This window comes from Ursus maritimus, unplaced genomic scaffold, assembly GCF_017311325.1.
Source record: "Ursus maritimus isolate PB19 unplaced genomic scaffold, ASM1731132v1 scaffold_30, whole genome shotgun sequence".
Lineage (NCBI taxonomy): Eukaryota > Metazoa > Chordata > Mammalia > Carnivora > Ursidae > Ursus > Ursus maritimus.
The window spans coordinates 3,719,242-3,738,719 of NW_024425564.1; the positions used below are offsets into that span (position 1 = coordinate 3,719,242).

General features: G+C 44.0%; 3 protein-coding genes across 6 annotated transcripts in view; 1 reads left to right on the top strand and 2 right to left on the bottom strand.

Moving 5' to 3' along the window:
• The window catches only part of ANKS1A (ankyrin repeat and sterile alpha motif domain containing 1A), a 177,570-nt gene extending 176,457 nt beyond the window's left edge, over positions 1-1,113 (bottom strand). For all 3 annotated transcript variants that reach the window (XM_040644733.1, XM_040644734.1, XM_040644732.1), the window contains exon 1: positions 808-1,113. In XM_040644733.1, coding sequence (XP_040500667.1) covers positions 808-1,001 — 194 coding nt within the window. In that variant the 5' untranslated portion in view covers positions 1,002-1,113. The remainder of the gene's footprint in view (positions 1-807) is intronic.
• Positions 1,114-2,220: 1,107 nt separating this feature from the next.
• On the top strand, positions 2,221-9,449 carry TAF11 (TATA-box binding protein associated factor 11). Of its 2 annotated transcripts, XM_008693407.2 has the most exons (5): positions 2,369-2,653; positions 5,776-5,924; positions 7,596-7,683; positions 8,025-8,121; positions 8,782-9,449. In XM_008693407.2, the coding sequence occupies exons 1-5, from the start codon at positions 2,483-2,485 to the stop codon at positions 8,910-8,912; spliced, it is 636 nt and encodes a 211-aa protein (XP_008691629.1). In that variant the 5' UTR covers positions 2,369-2,482; the 3' UTR covers positions 8,913-9,449. The 2 variants fall into 2 exon arrangements, with proteins under 2 accessions (XP_008691630.1, XP_008691629.1); XM_008693408.2 differs by lacking the exon at positions 8,025-8,121 and having other exon boundaries at positions 2,221-2,653; positions 8,782-8,838.
• A 4,438-nt stretch (positions 9,450-13,887) lies between these two features.
• UHRF1BP1 (UHRF1 binding protein 1) overlaps positions 13,888-19,478 on the bottom strand; it is a 59,243-nt gene continuing 53,652 nt past the window's right edge. Inside the window, exons 17-22 of the mRNA XM_040644611.1 lie at positions 18,765-18,919; positions 18,526-18,676; positions 15,891-16,153; positions 15,336-15,444; positions 15,104-15,210; positions 13,888-14,698 (exon numbers count right to left, since the gene is read on the bottom strand). Of these exons, the coding sequence (XP_040500545.1) occupies positions 14,573-14,698; positions 15,104-15,210; positions 15,336-15,444; positions 15,891-16,153; positions 18,526-18,676; positions 18,765-18,919 (911 nt within the window). The 3' untranslated portion in view covers positions 13,888-14,572. The remainder of the gene's footprint in view (positions 14,699-15,103; positions 15,211-15,335; positions 15,445-15,890; positions 16,154-18,525; positions 18,677-18,764; positions 18,920-19,478) is intronic.

Below are 19,478 nucleotides of genomic sequence, written 5' to 3' on the forward strand. Positions count from 1 at the left end.
CCAACACATTTTACTCACACTGACAAAGCACCTCCAATTCCCCCCTCCAAGCCATGCAAAAGTGACCTTTTTCTCTCAATCCGTACAGCTCCAGATTCAAGTGTTAATTTTAACAACAGATCTCAGAAAAGTTTAAAGCACCCCTCAGTTTCCTAAACCGGTCTTTCTAAAGCTTTGTTTCTTGACGAATAAACCCCTTGATGAATCCCGCATATGCAGGATTAGCAGACTTATCCAATGAGGTTCACTACAACGAACTAGAATGTGAGCTTCAAGCACAAGAGGGACTAAAAGAACACTTTGAATGTGAAAACCCAGACACAATTTTAATATAAACAACAAAAGCCAGGTCCTGCAGAGCGTGGTGGAAGGTTCCAAGTTACCAAAAGAAGGGAATCAAGAGAATTTCCTCCAGGGGAGCGGCGAGATTCTGCAAGGCGTGGGAGTTTCTGCAGGAGGTGAGGGAGATTTAAAATAAATATTCCTTTGCTCTAAAGTGGCTTGTGAGATACGACAGCTGGCACCCTACAGCGGGCGAGGGTGAAGCCGGGCTGTGCCATGCGGCGGCGGCTGCCACCTGGGCACTCCCACCATTCTCCGCAGCCAGGTCAGGGTGCGAGACCGGAGCCCGGCACCGCGCGAACCCGCACCGGCGCTCCTCGCCCCGTGGGCCGCCCGCCCTCGACCCGGGGCACCCAGCAAACCCACCCGCCCGGGTCTGAGGAGCGCGGACCTCTCAGGAGACCCAGGAGACGGGCGGGGTGAGGGGGTCTCCAGACGGCTGTCCGGCCCCGGCGCGTTACTCACCTGAGCAGACTGGAGAGGGGATGGCTCGAGGACCCGAGGCCGCCGCCGCCGCCGCCGCTACTCCCGGAGGAGCCGCCGCCGCCGCCGCCGCTGCCCCCGAAGCCTGAGGAGAGCCGCTTCCCGGACAGCAGCTTCTCCACGGCCGGGAGGTGCCCGGTGCGGGCCGCCTCCAGCAGCTCCTGCTCCTTCCCCATCCCCAGGGCCACCGCCCCCTGAACCCCCTTCCCAGGGCTGCGGCCGAGCCTGCTCGGGCTCCCAAACTTTCCGTCTCCGGGCAACGCACCCCCCAAACCGGCCGGGGACACCACCCCCCCTCCCCCCCGCCTTTTCTCCCCAGGAGCGCGTCACTTCCGGGATCTGGCGTCACGCGTCACCGCGCCCCCGCGCCCCGCCCCCTTGCCCACCTAGCTGGGCGGGGCTCGGCCGGCGGGTGCAGGTGGCTTTGGTCCGCTGGAAATGGACCCGGGTCTGCGGAGATAGGCCTCCAGGGGCAAGAGCAAAGCGCCTTGTAGATACCCGCTGTACAGGTGGAAGGGAACAAACGGAGCCCACCTGTATGCGCCTCCCGAAGTGCGCTCCTTCCCCAAAGATTTTGGGAGCCCACAGGACAGGAAATACGGTAATTCACCCTGGCAGCGTAGAAACAAAGAGAGAAATATGGTAACGCGCACCTACAATTCCTAGCCCATTCTTTCAGCACGCATAAATTAAATATGCGGTGGTGGGGACCTAGTGATAAAGAGGTGAATAAAATGTCCCGCTCCGTACCTCAATGAGGGAAGAGAGGAGAAATTTTAAATAAAAATATCTCCGCTTCTTCATGGTCCCAATCTCTGAAATGGCTTGTTAAAGTGAAGTATGCAAAAAAAAAAAAAGAGAGAGAGAGAGAGAGAGAGAGACCTCCCTTCCCAGTAGGATTTGCTTCCTCTTACTCTTGATGAGATTAACCAAACTGACAGAAGGCGGGTTTATGAAACCGACGCCTATCTTGAGTACTGGTGAATTGGAAAACTCACTTAATTGGGTAGAAACTATGTGTTTTTGCTACTAGAACTGTTCCTAGCTCGAAGTAGGCGCTCAACAGTTGTGGAGTGAACAAATGGATTGAATCAATTCTGTTCAAGCTATATGACTTTTTTTTTTTTTTAAGGTGCTTAAGGAATCAAAGAGAAATGCTGGCAATTCACACAGGCCCAAGGTCTCTACCCAATTGAAATGTACGAGGTTGAGTCCCTGCCTGAAAGTTACCAGACAGCCGCATCTCACGACACGGGCGTACAACGGAATTGAGTTTTCTCCCGTCCCCAAACTTCACTCTGAAGAAAGCGGATAAGGAGTTAACTACGTTTTTAGAAAGGCAGACGTGGGAGAGGGGAGCCTTCAGTAAACAATACAACTCTCCTTTACAAATGCTGATTTCCCAATGTGGAAGGAAAATCCACAAACTGAATTCTGCACCCTCAGTCTTCCCTCTCCAACCGCCACCAAATCAGAGTTAAAACGGAGCCCAGAAGTCCTCCACGCGTGCTTCAAACTGTCCCCTCCGATGAGCCGTAAGAGTGATGTCATCATAGCGCGACGACCGGAAGTAAGCTACTGCGCTGCTGTATTCCATTAGGTCAGGAGCTCCAGAGGCTGGCAGGACTGCGATCTCTCTCCTCTTTTTCTTGCTGCTATGGATAATGCCTGCGAGTCGCCCACGGAAAAAGGAGGAGAGGCAGGGGAGTCAGATGAAACGGCCGCTGCTCCCGGGGGCCCCGGAGCTACCGATACGGACGGAATCCCGGAGGAAACTGACGGGGACGGAGATGGGGATTTGAAAGAAACCACAGCGGAAGAAGGCGAGGTAAGGAGAGAAGTGTTGATGAGGCCAGAGATTGTTAGTGCTTGTTGGACCGGCTTTCTGGTTGGTCCCTGCCAAGCTAAGATAACTCGAACTCACCGTGACTCCCTCTAGATCTGCGAAGGTGGGTGGGGAGAGGGAGGAGGCAAAACTATAATGCTGGTTCGGTTCTAGACCCCCAGCCATTGGGTTAATACTTTTAATCCCTGCCCTTAGATTAAAGGCTACTTCTAAGGGAAGTTTTTTTAAGTAAACTCTACCCTCAAGGTGGGTCTTGAACTCACGACCGGGAGATCAGGAGTCGCAGGCTCTATGCAGGGAGCCACCCAGGCGCCCCTAAGGGACTTTGACATAGCCTCTTGGTTTTCCTGGTGAGGAAATTGGGATCTGACGTCACACTAAGATTTAGTGCAAGAGCTAGAACCCAGGATTCCTAGTACCCCTTTGAACGAAATATGGTTTCTGCTAGATGTTGCTCAAGCATAACTTTGTCATTATACGCTGCAGAATCGTTCAGGGGAGACTTTGAGGGAGTTACTGGATTAGCCACGTTTTTACCCTCTAACGACATTTAACTACTACCAGTGACCTGGGTTTTAATGTCCAAGGGTCTCTATAGCATAAATACACCAAACCTATCAGTTGTACCACCCGACGAGCTCAGCAGTGTTGCCTAACTGAGCACCAGTCAGGGGACCAGAATCTCGGTGTTCTCTTGGTTCCATTTCTAGAGATAGAATCGTGGGTTCTTAGAGCTTCTTAGGGACTTAAAGAGATCATGGGGAAGGACATTGGATTAAATAGAAACAGCCTTTCAGAGCATTAAGTTGCATCAAAATAGATAAAGTTAGGACTTTTAGAAAAAGAAAAATATGATGAAACTATTTTAAGGAACCTTTAAAACAGATCTGAAGGATAGAGAAGATTTGAATAATTGACTTAGTCCCATAAAGAGATCACTGCATATAGAAATTTCCACCCAACAGAAGATAAATTTTTTTTAATCTGAAACACTTTTTAAAGTTGATCATATAGGAGCACCTGGGTGGCTCAGCCGCCTGGGCGCCTGCCTTCAGCTCAGGTCATGATCCCAGCATCCTGGGATCAAGCCCTGTGTTGGACTTCCTGTTCCGTGGGCATTCTGCTTCTCCCTCCCCCTGCTCTTGTGCTCTCGCTTGCTCTCTCTCTCTCCCTCCCTCTCAAATAAGTAAAAATCTTAAAAAAAAAAAAAAAAATTGATCGTATACCATACCACAAAGAAAAACACAAATTCTTAAAAGCAGAAATCAAAATAGGCCACATTCTGTTAGTGCAGTGCAATAAACCTAAAATTAACAACAAAAAGCTTCTCCCCACCCCCACTCCCCCCAAAAAACTAGCACCTGGATATTTTTAATTGTTTTTTAAGTGGCCTTTAAATAAATTACAAAGAGAACACTACATTAAATCCTATGGCCAAAACCTTATTTAAAGAAAAATTCATAGTTTTATATATTTTTATTAACAAACAGGAGATGCTGAAAAGAAGCACCCAACTCAAGAAACCAGAAAAAGAACAGAACAGGAGCGCCTGGGTGGCTCAGTCAGTTAAGCATATGTCTTCAGCTCAGGTCGTGATCCCGGGGTCCTGGGATGGAGCCCCACATCAGGCTCCCTGCTCAGCCGGGGTCCTGCTTCTCCCTATCCCTTCCCCCGCTCATGCTCTCTCTCTCAAATAAATAAATCTTGTAAAAAATAATAAACAGAACAAACCAGAAATAATTTGATATTCAAGTTTAGGCCAAATAAATTTGAAAATCTAAGAAAAATGGCTCATTTTCAGGGAAAATATAAATCACCAAAACTGAAGCACAGAGACGTTAGAAAACTTGTATTAAATAGGTAACTAGAAAGGAAATTGAAGAGTTTTTTTAAAGGTATAACACCTTCATGGGGCGCCTGGGTGGCACAGCAGTTAAGCGTCTGCCTTTGGCTCAGGGCGTGATCCTGGCGTTATGGGATCGAGCCCCACATCAGGCTCCACCGCTGTGAGCCTGCTTCTTCCTCTCCCACTCCCCCTGCTTGTGTTCCCTCTCTCGCTGGCTGTCTCTATCTCTGTCAAATAAATAAATAAAATCTTAAAAAAAAAATAAAATAAAAATAAAGGTATACCACCTTCACTTTCACCTGCCCCCGTCATATTCCTGTATGAGTTTATGTGAGTTCCTCTTTGGGGAAAACAGAGGTTAAATCCCATTAATGAGGTTTGTAGTGTCTTTTGATTTTATATTAAGGTAGAGGGGATGAAGTTCGGATTTTGATTTTAATTGCTATTAAACAGACATTAAACATCCAGCGTGAGTAAACCTATACTAAATGCTTATGTGGGGAGAGAGAAATATAATAAGAGAAATATAATAAGAGAAATAATAAGAGACAAACCTATCTTCGAAAAGTTTTCAGTCTGGCAATGGAAAATAAATCTTTGCATGATACAGTAGAATTGAGAGATAGGAAGAAAAGAGCACTGCATGTGGGAGAAGCTCACTTATAAGTTCCAAATCCAGGGTCGCCTGGCTTGATTCAGTCAGTAGAACGTGCGACTCTTGATCTCAGGGCCATGAGTTCAAGCCCCATGCTGGGGGTAGAGGTTACTTGAAAAATTATTAAAAGTTCCAGATCCAAAGAAACACTGTTTTGGTGAGAAGGTGCCTCCTTTTTAATATTCTTTCCAGATGGAATCATCAGCAATAAAGAGATCTATAGATTTAGAGGCAGAAGAGCTGGCTGGATGGAGAGGACTTTTCTGACATCCCCTCTAAAGAATGAGGTCAGGAAAGTGGGCTCACGGGGGGGAGTGGTTTTCATGATCCTTGGCACATCATTTCCTTTGTAAACGTACTAGAGCTATGATCATAGCTAACCTGGAAAACTGGATTATTTGGCTGGTTTTCTTTCCACAGCAGGGCTATACACTTCTTTAGGAGAGAGAGTGTATCTTACACATGATGATGGTACAGCCAGTGTTTGGAACCGAAAAACTATTGAATAATGGATTTGTTGTGTTGTAATGAGAATGAGCTCTTACGTTACCCAAGTCTGGAAAGTAGGCCACATATATAATGGGGTTTCTTTCATCTTCTCAGCTCAAGAGTCAGGACATCTCAGATTTAACAGCAGTTGAAAGGGAAGACTCATCTTTACTTACTCCTGCAGCCAAAAAAATGAAAATAGATACCAAAGAAAAGAAAGAGAAGAAGCAAAAAGTGGATGAAGATGAGATTCAAAAGATGCAGTAAGTCACTTTTGGATTTTTTTCCCCCATTTCAAGGCTCTAACTTGACCACACGAAGTTAATAAAAATTTTTTTGGCCTTTAAGTTTTTTTCCCTTTTTATATTCGAAAGAAAATAAAGTAAATGATACCTTATGTTACATTTTAGGAAATATAAATAAGTAAAAAGAAAATACCATCTTATCACCAGAGATTAAAAAAACGTTAATATTTTGGTGTACGGTCTCCAAGATATTTTCTATACATATATATCTAGAAATAAATTTTTTCGAAGATGTTACTGTTTGTAACCTGTTTTTCACATTATCTTTGGTGAATGTTTTCCATGTCAATAATTCTATATCTAGGTTGTAACTTTTTTTTAAATGGAAGTAGCTTTGTCGTGGTTATTTGGGGTTTTGTTCTGTTTTGTTTTTTAAGATTTTATTTTTAAGTAATCTCTACACCCAACATGGGGCTCAGACCCACAACCCCAAGATCAAGAGTCACATCCTCCACTGGACTGAGCCAGCCAGGCGCCCCTCCTGGTGTTTTCTGATTGTAAAAGTAGTATGGGCTCGTGCAAATTATTCAGAGACTACAGAAAAATGGAAAACATAATTACCTATAATCCCACCACCCAGAGTTAACCCTGGGTATATATTTGATTGGTATACTTTTTCAGATTTGGGGCTTTTTTTGGTTGGTTTTTTTGTTGTTGTTTTCAGACTTGTTTTTGATGTTTGATATGTATAAATATTTTGCTAGTAAATATGCCCATAAGTCATCAGTTGCAGTGGCTGCGTTGTATTCCATTATGCGGATGAATAATTTAATCAATCCCTGTAGGTCTTTTCTTTCTTCTTTTGACAACATTATGACGAGTATCTTTGAGCGCATCTTTGCATACTGGCCATGTATTTCCTAAATAAACTCCTAGAACGGAATTGCCAGTTCAAGCAGTATTGAGCATTTTCAAAGGCTCCTCATACACATTTCCAAATTCTTCTCCAGAAAGGTTGTCCCACTTCACCCTCTATCAACAGGTATGAGGTTGTATCCTCGCATTCGTACTAATACCATTCTTTTATAATACTTGTTTGATTCACGAAAAATGTTATCTTAATTTATCGTTTTCATTTCTTTAGTTAATGATAGTTGATTTTTTCCCTCTATATTGGCCATTGGTATTTTTGTAAATTCCCTGTTCATGTCCTTTGCTTATTTTCTAAATTAATATAGCTTTTTATTTATTTGAAAGTATTAAGAGCATTAACCCTTTTCCACATATTTTGCAAATATTTTCCCCCAAATGGGTTAATGTTGAAAACTACTGGTTTGAATATAAATTTATGTGTCAAATTTTTACTGTCAGTGTGTAGAAAGGTAGAGTTGTGGGGAGAGAGCCGTGTGCTGAAAACACAGTCTAGACAATCTAGATAGCATAGTACACTGGGACCCGACATTGTTGTTTAAGTTTTTGTTCTTAATGAAGTAGGAAGGAAGTTGTGTTTCACTTTTTCTCAAGTTCCTTAAGAGTAAAAATGCTTTATCTTCATTCCTTGTAGGCACCAAGCCTAATACTATTGACCGCTCAAAAATTCATTCTCTGAGACTTGTTTTTATTGATGTGATGATGTATGTTAAGCATTTGTTCTTGTAAGCCAACTTAATTACCTGAATCTTTGTCTAGAATCCTGGTTTCTTCTTTTTCGGAGGAGCAGCTGAACCGTTATGAAATGTATCGCCGGTCAGCTTTCCCTAAGGCAGCCATTAAAAGGGTAAGGATGGACTCCCACACTTCATTTCCATCAGATGTGAGAGCTGAACTAGATGCAAGAGCTATGTCCATTAGCATTTTGAGAGGGGTGTTAGTCAAGGTAGTGGATCATTCATGCAGGAGAATAAAAATAAAATGCCCCTCAATTATCAGTTGGAGTTTTGTATTCTAGGGATAGGGTCTCGACATATAGGTCACTCTACACCCGAATCCTTGTCTTAATAGTCTTAATTTCACATCCAGCCTTTAGCAAACAGTTTTTTAGGGAAAAACTCTTAAGGGGACCCTATTCCAATGCCAGTTCTTGACTATCTTAATCATGGTCTTTGTCCTTCTTTCAAGCTGATCCAGTCCATCACGGGCACCTCTGTGTCTCAGAATGTTGTCATTGCTATGTCTGGTATTTCCAAGGTTTTCGTCGGGGAGGTGGTAGAAGAAGGTGAGTATTACTGATACACATACGGGATTGGACCTCTATGGTCTTATTTTCAAGAATATCTATACTAAGGGACCTATTAAAGCACTTGTGGGAGTTTGCATTTGCACTAGGAGATGACCAAGTGTATCCTGGAGAGCATGACCATTATTCTTCAGAAGTTTTAATACTCAGAGGGAAGGAAGCATCTGGGAAATCTCCTTTCTAGATTCTTCTCCTCAGCCCAGGGTGACAGAAGCCGACTTTGTATTTTTCTCCAATGGACTTTGTTCATTTCTGGTGCCAAATTCAAGACACAAGAAAAGCAGTCACCGGGGGCTGACCAATGTGGTACGATGAGGCGTTGTCCCCAGTGTTACAGACCACGGGAACTGCCCTCTGTCCGTCAAGGAAAGAACCTGGCTGCTGTATATTGCTAATCTCATCAGTGAAATGTTTTATTTTTTTAAGCAGAAGTTATGTCTTAAACTGTTGCCTGTGATAAAGACTGATATGCTATATTACACTAAAGCTAACATGCTATGTTTTATAGCATTCTCTTAAGGGGCAGTGTCTTGGTGTCCTTAGCAAGCTTAAGGGTTCATCAGAATTACAGGATTCAAATGGATCATGTGATATGAAGTCCTTGTGTGACAATGAAACTTTTCTTCTTGTCCTGTTTAGCACTGGATGTGTGTGAGAAGTGGGGAGAAATGCCACCACTACAACCCAAACATATGAGGGAAGCTGTTCGGAGGTTAAAGTCGAAGGGCCAGATCCCCAACTCAAAGCACAAAAAAATCATCTTCTTCTAGACCAAAGCCTAGAAAGGCCTGGTACTGAAGGAAGCAGCGCTGGTTCCAGACTTGCTGCTGCATGAGACTTGGCGCCGGTGCTTCTGTATCTCAGTCCTCCAAGGAGTCCACGATGATTTTAATGTCTTTCTCGGAACTCTGATATTCATCGCATCTAAAAGGCATGCAGCCTGTTTCATACTTGCCTTGACTAAATATTGGGACCTCTTTGGGCATTTTGAGGCATGTAACTGTTTCTTGGCCAGTTGGAAGAAGGTACGTGAGCCTCCGGCATCTTCTAGACAGGGAAGCTGCGGTCAGAGAGAAAACCTTTCCAAGAGAGCTTTGACGGTTTCACACTGAAGCATGAAGTTGCTATGACTTAGGTTGTTTCTTCCACTGGGTTTTAAGTAGATGAAACCACCAGAAACTTTTGACTTGAGATACTCTACCATGAAGAACACCGTGATAGCAAGAGTAGTGGAAAAGTTTATCCCTGTAAACATGTAAACATCTATGGATTTTGGTGAGTGATCATTAAACTGTTTTCCAACTTGCTGTATGTATATTCATTTTCTGTCTAGCTGGTTGTAATGGGGAGAAGTTCATCATTCTTCTCTGGTGTCAGAATAAAATTGGTCTTCGCTTTTTTTGAAAATTTGAGCCCTTCCCATTTTCTATTAGAACCATTAAAATTTTATCTCATAAAAGAGTACTTAAACCACTTAAAAATACTATAAAAGGGGATGCCTGGGTGGCTCAGTCGGTTAAGCATCTGCCTTCAGCTCAGGTCATGATCCCAGGGTCCTGGGATCAAGTGCCGCATCAGGCTCCCTACTCAGCAGGGAACTTGCTTCTCCCTCTGCCTACCGCTCCCCCTGCTTGTGCTCTCTCCCTCTCTCCCTGACAAATACATAAATAAAATCTTAAAATAATAACAATAATAATAATAATAATAATATAAAAGCCCATGTATTTCAGGTTCTTATAAACAGATACACCACAACCAGTGTTTAGTAAGTTTAATTTGCTTTTTTCAGGTGGTTCACAGAACCAGCACACTCAAGGTTTGATTAGATAATGCAACATTAAAATTTCCCAACACTGACCAGTATTCCAGTTCATCAGATACATTCTCATTGTTTTCCTCAAATAGAGGGGAATGGAGTGACCTTTTATTGACAGTGATTAGCAGTAATAAGGCTACTGTATATAGTTGGCAATCCCCAAGAATTCTTTCCTCTGTCGTTCAGTGTCATAGGGAGAAGAGTTTTGAAGCTGTTCTCTTTTGAAGCTTTCCTGAGCATGTCTTAAAAGATGCCAGTTCTGTTCAGCACCCTGATAGAGGGGAAACAGCTTGGACTCACAAAGTTGAGCAAATCAGACTTTTAGTATCTTACATTAAAACCCATGGCTTTAAATATTTATTTAGCCAGTGAAGAAGACACTTCAGTGGGGCATTCCACAAAGAAATGCTGTAAGACTCAGGCTCAATCTTGACCAGATAATAAACTGGAAGGAAAAAAAAAAAAAGGCAGAGTCTGTCAGCTCTAACAGAAATTTTTTTAACACTTAAAGGAACTATACCTATTGCAATCTGAGATAGTGGAGAAGGCTGAAACTTATAAGTAACAAGGGAGAAAGATCACTTCACGAGTCTAGCCATTTAGCAAAGCCTCACAGTTTAAGGTTCTCTGAGTGTTTCTCCCTGTGTCTGTTGAAAGAGGGAAAATAATCCCCACTCAACAATCGTTACCGTCCATACCTATCCGGAGGTGAATGGGAATATTCCTACTCTAGCAGAAGGCGGGAGGTCTAGGTGAGGGCTGCAGACTGGGAGGATGGCAATCACCGCAGCTTCTCTTCAAACAGCCACGACTATGGTAAATCACAAGGTCAGGAGAGCTTTTGCAGTTCTCAAATAACCCAATGTCATTCTACTAGCACTGCAGCAATGTCCATTTGTTTCCACAGTTGCGTGATGTTACTAGAACTGATTTTAGAAGTTTAGGCAAGAATTAAATGAGAAAAAACAAACCCTCAGTGTAAAGGTTTAGAATAGCAAATTCCCGTATCACTATGGCAACACTTGAAACTACCTGCTTTCCACTACCCCCCTGAACTAGGCTAAGGCGAAACTAATGTAAATGGGTTAAAGGGACGCATTTAAATCCTGGGGTATGTGGAGGGGTAGTGTTTATCCCTTGGATATTCCGTACACAGAAGCTGTTCCTTTCAGAACCATGAAAAGGGTACATCGCGTTTGAGGACCGTGGCAAAACGAGGGTCAGATTACAGAGTACAGTAAGAGCAGCCCTCACAAGAGTGGAACCCATTCCTTCAGTCTGAAGTCAAAGAAATGAGGTTAATTATTCCAGTGAGTGGAAAACAAACGAGATCAATAACCATCCCCGCAGCTTAGCTAAGAGATATTAAACCAGTGCATACGCACTAAAGCCTGTCTCCAGTACGCCCATGTAAACAGGAAATCTGGACAATCACAGATGATACATAGTTGTAAGTGCTTCACAGCTGAAATGGCGATGTGCAGCAGCTGAGGTCTTCGAGGGATAGTGGTGCTATCACTCCAGACGTTTTCTTGAGGTATTGTTATTTCTTGTTCACAGTCTTAGAGCTCCAAGGCAGAAATCCTAAGCAGTCCAAAGCACTATTTTCCTTCCATTTTTTCTTTACATTTATCCTGAGAACTACCAACCAGTTCACATTTCTTCATTATGCAAGTCTTTCCCCCAACGAACAGGAGTATGAAGTTATAGATGATTGTTAACTAAAAATTCATGGTACAATGACCCCTACACCACACTTCCTACTGGAGGATTTCAAGACACAATAGCCAAGGATGCCACGTAGGAAAGTCAGAAATTCTAGGGCTCCATCTGTCACATGGACAAGAACTCCAGAGAGCCTAGAAACCTGACTGAACTCTGGCCATTAAAGGGGTTGGCCTGGACGTCTGCCAGATCTGTTTGTATCGCCTACCAGCAAGCACAAGCTTAAAGTGAAGGAGACCAAACAACGCCCATTAGGCATTTTCTCTGCATGGAGGGATACCAGAGGGATATGGTGGGGGCTGGGGGGAGGGGTGGGGGGCGGGAAAGAATGAGAATGTGATTTTAAACCAATTCAGGTGAGTCTAAGTTTGAATGATTCTATTTTCCAGCTACCGATCTCCCTCCTCAAGGCCTCCTCTAAGAACATCAGAAAGGCCATACTTGAGAGGACCAGTGATCCATTTTGTTCAACATTATGCCTTCCAAAGGAGCACTAAGGGGGAGTATGTGGTGGAACACAGTTACCCTCTCAGTTGTGTTTCACCAAATAGCCCTAGTTGTCTGTAAATCCGCTGGAAGGCCATTATACAAGGATTCCTCTTCAACCTTCGCCACCCATACACAGCCTCTGCCAGCATCACTTCGACAATGAGCTCCTTCAGTTTCCGATTTGCTAGAAGTGCTTTCTTGTACTTAAGGCTATGAGGTTGAGCCCCAGAGCTAGTGTATCGGGACCTGGTGAGCACGTCCTTCCTCTTGACCGGATATCTGATCTCACACTACCCTCAGCTTTTATCTTTCCAGAGTTGGAGCCGACATTTTAAACTTGTATCCTCATGTGGAAGTATCTCCACCCCTCGATATTTTTGCTGTTCTCTGGACCTTTCCCCCCTCCCTTCACCATATATTCTGTAAATAAGGTCGCTAGAAGTACACAGATAATTTAAGCCATTACGATGGTTTTCTATGAGGTCCTGTTTTCTGTGTTGTCTGATGCGGTTGGGATTTAGCCAGAGCAGCACGCTGAGCCCTCCTCCCTCAGCAAAGGTGAGGTTCCTTTGCCGAGTTATAACAGAGCCTGCTGTCTTGCTGGTTGCCGATTCTTCTATCACTTTACACTTCCCTAGACTGAACCTCGCCGTCCTTTTCCTGTGTCGTCACTGCCTGGCTTGTGGGCCTTCTGTGGTTTGGTTTGGTTTTTTTAATCCCTTCTGGTTTACCTTTCACTGCCTGAAAGGAGTGACATTTGACTGCATTATAATATCCTTTCAGGTAATTTATAAAAATCTTAAGTAAGGTTAAACCAAGCATCCACCCACAGGAAACTGCCCGTTAGCATTATCTCCAAAAAGATGTTCACTCTTAAGTCTCTAAGTTGTTTCCTAAGCATGACAAAATATTCCTGTATCTCATAGTAACTGGTGTTTTTAAAGTTGCTTGCAGTGAAGAACCTTGACAAAAGTGCTTTGGAAGTCTGAACAGATTCTATCTTGTTGTTTCTTGAATGCAGGTTTCTTTTTGTCCTCAAAAAACTACAAAATGCAAGTCAGGCATGATTTCCCATAAAGGGAAACAGTTATCTTTCCTTCAATATGTCATGTGTGATTAAGACTTCAGTGACACCACTAAATCACTAATTTTACCATCTTGCCAATTCGAGGTGAGTTAGCTGATGAACTTCTGTCCAATCCACATAGCTTGAAGTATATTACAGAGCAGTATGGATGAAGGTAGAATCCTGGGGAAGAATTAGGTAGGAAAGAAAGAGGGGGGAACTAGCTCTTTCATGGGGCAAGGGGAAAGCCTAGCTAGAGTGAAGGGCTTTTGTTTTGTTTTTTTACTTAAGTCAAAATGACATGATATTAAAAAGCCACAGTGATAGAGGGGTACGAGAGGCAACAAGTTGAGATGTTTACGTTACAGTTTAAAACACATTTTGGGCTCCCAAACCACCAAGTGCAAAGGCGAGTGCTGGTAGAAAGTCCCAGTGCTGGGAGAGCAGATGTGCCAGGGAGCCCAGGGGGACGAGCACTCACTCCTGAAGCACGGCTGTGGAAGGCAGGACTCCAGGCAGGCAACAGTGGGCTCAGCACGAGCTCCCCTAGGGATTCTTACCCCATCGTACCTTCAGCCTAGCTCAGTGAATAGTTTTCTTGATTTAAATTTCAAATACATTATGTTATAAAAGGGAAAGACGATACAACTGAGCCACTACTCTTGTTTACTTTCTACCACAGCATTGCAATGATGAAAACGTAACAGAAAAGAACTTTGACCCTGAAAAATCTAATTGTAGTATCACCCAAGATGGCACGAGCCTGGTTCCCTTTCCAAAAAAGAGGCAGCATCCAGGTCTCCCTCACTCTTGTGCCTCTCCCAGCTCCCGCCGTGCTATTTCCTGTTCCACTCTCCTACCAAGGCCAAAGCTGAGGCCAAGGACTTTTCAGGTCTGCTACAGGAAGCTCTGGGACATGGAATCTTTGGTGGCTCTGTGGGTGGCTGAGGAGGTGGGTACTTTGTCTTGTTCGCACAGGTTGTAGAGGAAGCAAATGTCTCTGCCGTGAAACCAAGTGCTGAAATGGCCCTATAGCGGCGAAGATTCCACCTAGTGTGCAGAGAGCCAAAAGGCTTTAAATAGCCAAGACATGATGCTTGAGCCACACGCAAAGCTGCCCCCAATTTTCTAGAACATGGTCGTGCTTTGCCCTGTCTTCCGGCCAAGTCAGAACAGCTAGTACAAAGGACACCCCAAGGAGTGAGCTGAGCACTCCCCACCCCCTCTGGCATCCTTAGCAGACTTCTTCAATGCTGGACGGTGCCTTCTGTCGTGGGTGGCGCTATTGCTGGTGATCTCCTCTCTCCTTGGCATAGATGGCTGAGCCACTGCTATCAGAGCTCGAAGAGGGGGTTATATTTCCTGATCTCCTGAAGTAGTCTTTCTTTATCCTGGTTGGCATCGGCCAATGCTTGTTTAGTTTCTATAAGTTCCTTCTGTAGGGTAGGCAATTCTTTCACCTGGGGAACAATAAGAAATTTACAGTTAATAGATAAGATAACATGCCTTGCAAAAACATCTGGTAAGGGAACAAGGAGTCAGAATTCAAGCAGAAAAATCCACAAATTTGGTTAGTGATCAAGAGAACACAACCAGATCTTTCTAAAAGCCTAACCCTGTCTTCAGAGTTCATCAGTTGTAAGTACAACAACAGGCGGAATATATGATCAGCAACCATTCACCTACAGTTCCTGACTTATATTCCCTATTAAGCACTTCCAGAAGTTGCTGCTAGATGACAGGAGCCCAAACTACCCAGCTGTACACAGCACAGACAACCTTTTCAGCCCTCCGAGTTTTACCAGCTTCCGTAATTACAGCCACTAAGGGTCTGTGGGAAAGGTACTGTTCAGTTAGGTCCTCACCTGCTGTCCAAAAGCTTCTTCTGTGGGCACCAGAAACATCTGTTCTTTGGGGGGCTGCCTCTTCTCACTTTTAGGTACTTCAGCTGATGGTGTGTCTTGAGCAGCAGCTGGAAAAAAGTAAAGGTTCTAAGTGACAAAGTGCTGCCAACATGCAAACAATTCCTAGTTATCACCTGTCCCCTTATAGGAGAAAAAAGGCAGAGAAGCCAGGAGGCTGACGAGCCCAACTCACCGCCTATGTGGAACACACCATCGTCACTCCGCATCAGCACAACATGCTCCATGGCCAGAGTGATGGGGACAGGGCCTGGAGATGTTGGATAGATGGGGGGGATGTCGTCCTGCAGGAAGGAGGGAAATCACATGAGGCCCCCAACCAGCTCAGAGCAATTAGGTAACAACCGTGCTTCCACCATTCAGCTTGAAGCAGTTTTCTGCCATTATGTATCCAGACTTCTTGCAAGGTAGAGAAGCAGAACCGAGTCTCTCCCACCCTAGAGACGGTCAAACTGAGGACCAGATAATCTAATGGGCTTACTTATACATAGTCATGCTGCATGCCAGAGACAGGGTCAGGGCTAGAGACAAGGTCTCCTCACCTAAATCCAGAACACTTTGATACAACACACATTTATGTATTACCACAGCCTTCACTAACAATGCTAATATGCATTTACCCACTTGACCCTCACCGCGCTGAACCATGACAAGGGAAGAAGGAAAGAGCTATCCCTGCCAGAATTCCTTGCCTGGCAAAGTCTAGGGTAAAACCCAAAGCGCCTCTCACCTTTAGGGTGATCCTGGAGTGCAGGAGCTCAATCTGCATGGGAACTACCACTGGGATCTCCTCATCCTCCAAGAAGGGCCCCAGGCCATTGAGCACCGAAGTGAACAGCTCAAGGTCACAGCCTTGAAGCAAGAAATGCAGGAAGCCATTTTGTATGGCCAGGGGGGAATGAACAGCTGCACCAGGCCCCACCTCAAAGCGCATGCCCACAGCTGGCCTGATGTGGTCAGTCCTCAAAGCTGAGGATTCCTGAAAGCTTGTACCTTTGAGAAGAGAGGCAGAAAGAAAACATTAAATAATTAACAGTCAGGAACTATATTCTAAGCACTTTACATATATTTAATATTCATAACAACCCTATGCCAAAAGTATTATCATTATTCCCATTACTTGCCCAAAGTTACACAACTTGTAAGTAGCAAGGACAGGACTTGAATGCGGGCAACAATGACTGACTGCAAAGACTGGGCTTGGCTACTTTGCTATCATGCCTCTCATGGTGGAAGGGAAGTCAAGGATCAATAAAAGGCTGGCCTTGCTCTAAATCTGAAACACTGGGCTAAAGGCCAAGGGAAAGCTCTTAAAACACAGGACCCTCAACTCTGCTGAATGTGAACATTTCTTTCTTTCTCCAAGTCTTGGTGTTTTCATTTCTCTCTGATAAAGCCATGCAGGATCCATGCTAATTTCCCCAAAACTCCATAAAGAACTGTCACGGGTGTAGCCAGGGATATGAAATAAGTCATATAGTTATATAACTGCAAATTGTCACAAGTAGGGGAGCGGGGAGATGGGTTAGCCTGGTGGTGGGTATTATGGAGGGCACGTATTGCATGGAGCACTGGGTGTTATAAGCATCAATGAATCATGGAACACTACATCAAAACTAATGATGTACTGTATGGTGACTAACATAACATAATTAATAAATAAATAAATACAACTGAAAAAAGAATTGGCACAAGTATTTTGGAAAACTTGCATTTCTGGAAGTTTGGATAAACTGGCATTATCTAGTAAAGTTGAAGCTATACCTACCCTAATGCCCTGGAAATTATATCCCCAGGAATATAACCCTGGAGAAAAACTCTAACATACATACCAGGAGACATGTACAAGAACGTTCAAGGCAGGGGCGCCTTGGTAGCCCAGTCGGGTAAGCATCTGCCTTCGCCTTGGGTCATGATCCCAGAGTCCTGGGATCGAGCCCCACATCGGGCTCCCTGCTCAGCAGGGAGCCTGCTTCTCCCTCTCCCTCTGCTGCTTCCCCCTGACTCATGCTCTCTAATAAATAAATAAAATCTTTAAAAAAAAAAAAAAAAAGAATGTTCAAGGCAATCCTATATGAAATAGCAACAAACAAACAGACCAAAAAAAACACCCCAGAAACAACCCACATGTCTGTTCAGAATAGAGAAGTAAATAGAGTAATGGGTATAAGGGATGTTTTAGGGGTGAAGGTAACAGTTGCACAATTCTGTAAACTTGCTAGAATTTATCAAATTGTACACTTACAATAAGCAAATATCATAAATGCAAATTATATCTCAATAAATTTGTTTTTAAAAAGCAAAAAACAGGGGCGCCTGGGTAGCGCAGTTGTTAGGTGTCTGCCTTCGGCTCAGGGCGTGATCCTGGAGTTCCGGGATCGAGTCCCACATCAGGCTCCTCCGCTGGGAGCCTGCTTCTTCCTCTCCCACTCCCCCTGCTTGTGTTCCCTCTCTCGCTGGCTGTCTATCTCTGTCAAATATATAAATTCTTTTTAAAAATCTTAAAAAAAATAATAAAAAAATAAAAAGCAAAAAATAGTACATTTATACAATATGATATAGTAATGAAAATGAATCATAGCTAATTCAACAACTTAGAAGAATTTGAAGAATATCAAAGAAAGAAGTCAGTCAACAAAGAATACAAACTATAATCCCATTTAGAAAAACTCTAAAACTTGCAAAGCTAAACAATACACTATAACAAATGTGTAGAAGAGTTGTAAAGTAAAGTAACAGAATGAGAAACACAAGATTCGGAAGAGTGATTCTTTATGACAGGTGAGAGGCAGAGGAAGATTCAGGAGAGGGTCTCCTGGGGACTTCAAAGTTAATGGTACTATTCTGTTCATTAAACTAGGTGGTGGTGTACATGGGTTAATCGTATTTTTATTATTTTATACCTTACATATATTTTGTAAGTATTCCTTAGTATCTACTCAATATTTTAAAAAAATATTTTCAAAATGAAGAATGCAGCATAAGCCCAGATTTTTCCTGTCATCTCCTAAAGTACAAATATCAAAGGACTGACTCTGAATGACAGAAGTTCCCTGATCAGATATAGTTGGATATCAGCAGCTACACAAATGAAGAAGTGGACAGTGGCCTCCTGTATAAGCTTCAGGAGCACCTGGGCGGTGAAGGTGGCACATAGCCTACTGAATGCAAAGCCCAAGAAAGAGCTCTGGGAGGTTCCCTGCAAGAAGGAGGCTTCCCTGGAGTTCCTCCTCCTAATGCCTGCTGGAGAGAAGGACCAAGGGCTAGGCACCTGGACAGCTACCCTTGGGGTCCAGTGACAGGAGCAAGAAGCTAGGGCTGCCCCAGATAAATCCCAGCTCTCCTGGAATGGGCCCCATTCTCACCTGAGCACTGTCCGTGCAGGAACTGCCAGAGTCCCACGGTGCCCAGCTGTTGGAGGCTCAGCTCCTCTGCCTGCAGGGCTACAGTCAGGTCCTCACCACGTACCTCAATCCCCAAAGATACCTCATTCACCTTCAGGACCAGAACGGAGACCTGTAAAAAGATACTCTCTTAGCTGAGCGCCTCAGAAGCTCCTAGCCTACAGCCTACCCTCTGCAGAGAAGAAAGGAGAGCAGCTGACCGGGTGAAGGCTGAGGCCTTCTCCACTGGGTGAGACTGAACTGTTGGCCTCTGGTGACCCCTGGCCGTAACTATCCACAACAGGGCTCCCTTGGACACCAGCACTGTCTAAGACATTTGGAAGAGTTCCTGGTGGAAGAGATTCTGGACCAGACTCTGCATAAGAAAGAAAACAAATGAGTTTGAAAGTCAAAAAGTTCTGCTCAAATCCAATCTCTAAAAACAATGACAACTGTAGGGAAAAAAAAAAAACCCACAACACTTACAAGGCAATTGGGAATTTGAAAACTGGATATTCGATGAATTTAAAGAATTGCTCATTTTTATTTTAATTTTTTTACAGATTTTATTTATTTATTTGACAGCGAGACAGCACAAGCAGTGGGGAGCAGCAGAGGGAGAGGGAGAAGCAGGCTCCCTGCTGAGCAGCGAGCCCGATGCGGGACTCAATTGCAGGACCCTGGGATTGTGATCGTGACCTGAGTTGAAGGCAGACACTTAACTGACTGAGCCACCCAGGCACACCAAGAATTGCTAATTTTTAAAAATGGGACAGTGGTATTTGGTCACATTAAAAAAAAGTCTATAAATGGATGCAACCCAAGTGTCCACAGACAGATGAACAGATAAACAAAATGTGGTATAAACACAATAGGGTATTAGCCTTAAAAAAGAGGGGTACCTGGGTGGCACAGCGGTTAAGCGCCTGCCTTCG

Excerpts from the sequence above, each read along its gene's own strand:
- TAF11 (XM_008693407.2), top strand. The coding sequence starts at position 2,483 with ATGGATAATGCCTGCGAGTCGCCCACGGAAAAAGGAGGAGAGGCAGGG. Across the intron at positions 5,925-7,595 it reads GATGAGATTCAAAAGATGCA|AATCCTGGTTTCTTCTTTTT; the intron begins GTAAGTCACTTT and ends ATCTTTGTCTAG. Across the intron at positions 8,122-8,781 it reads CGGGGAGGTGGTAGAAGAAG|CACTGGATGTGTGTGAGAAG; the intron begins GTGAGTATTACT and ends TGTCCTGTTTAG.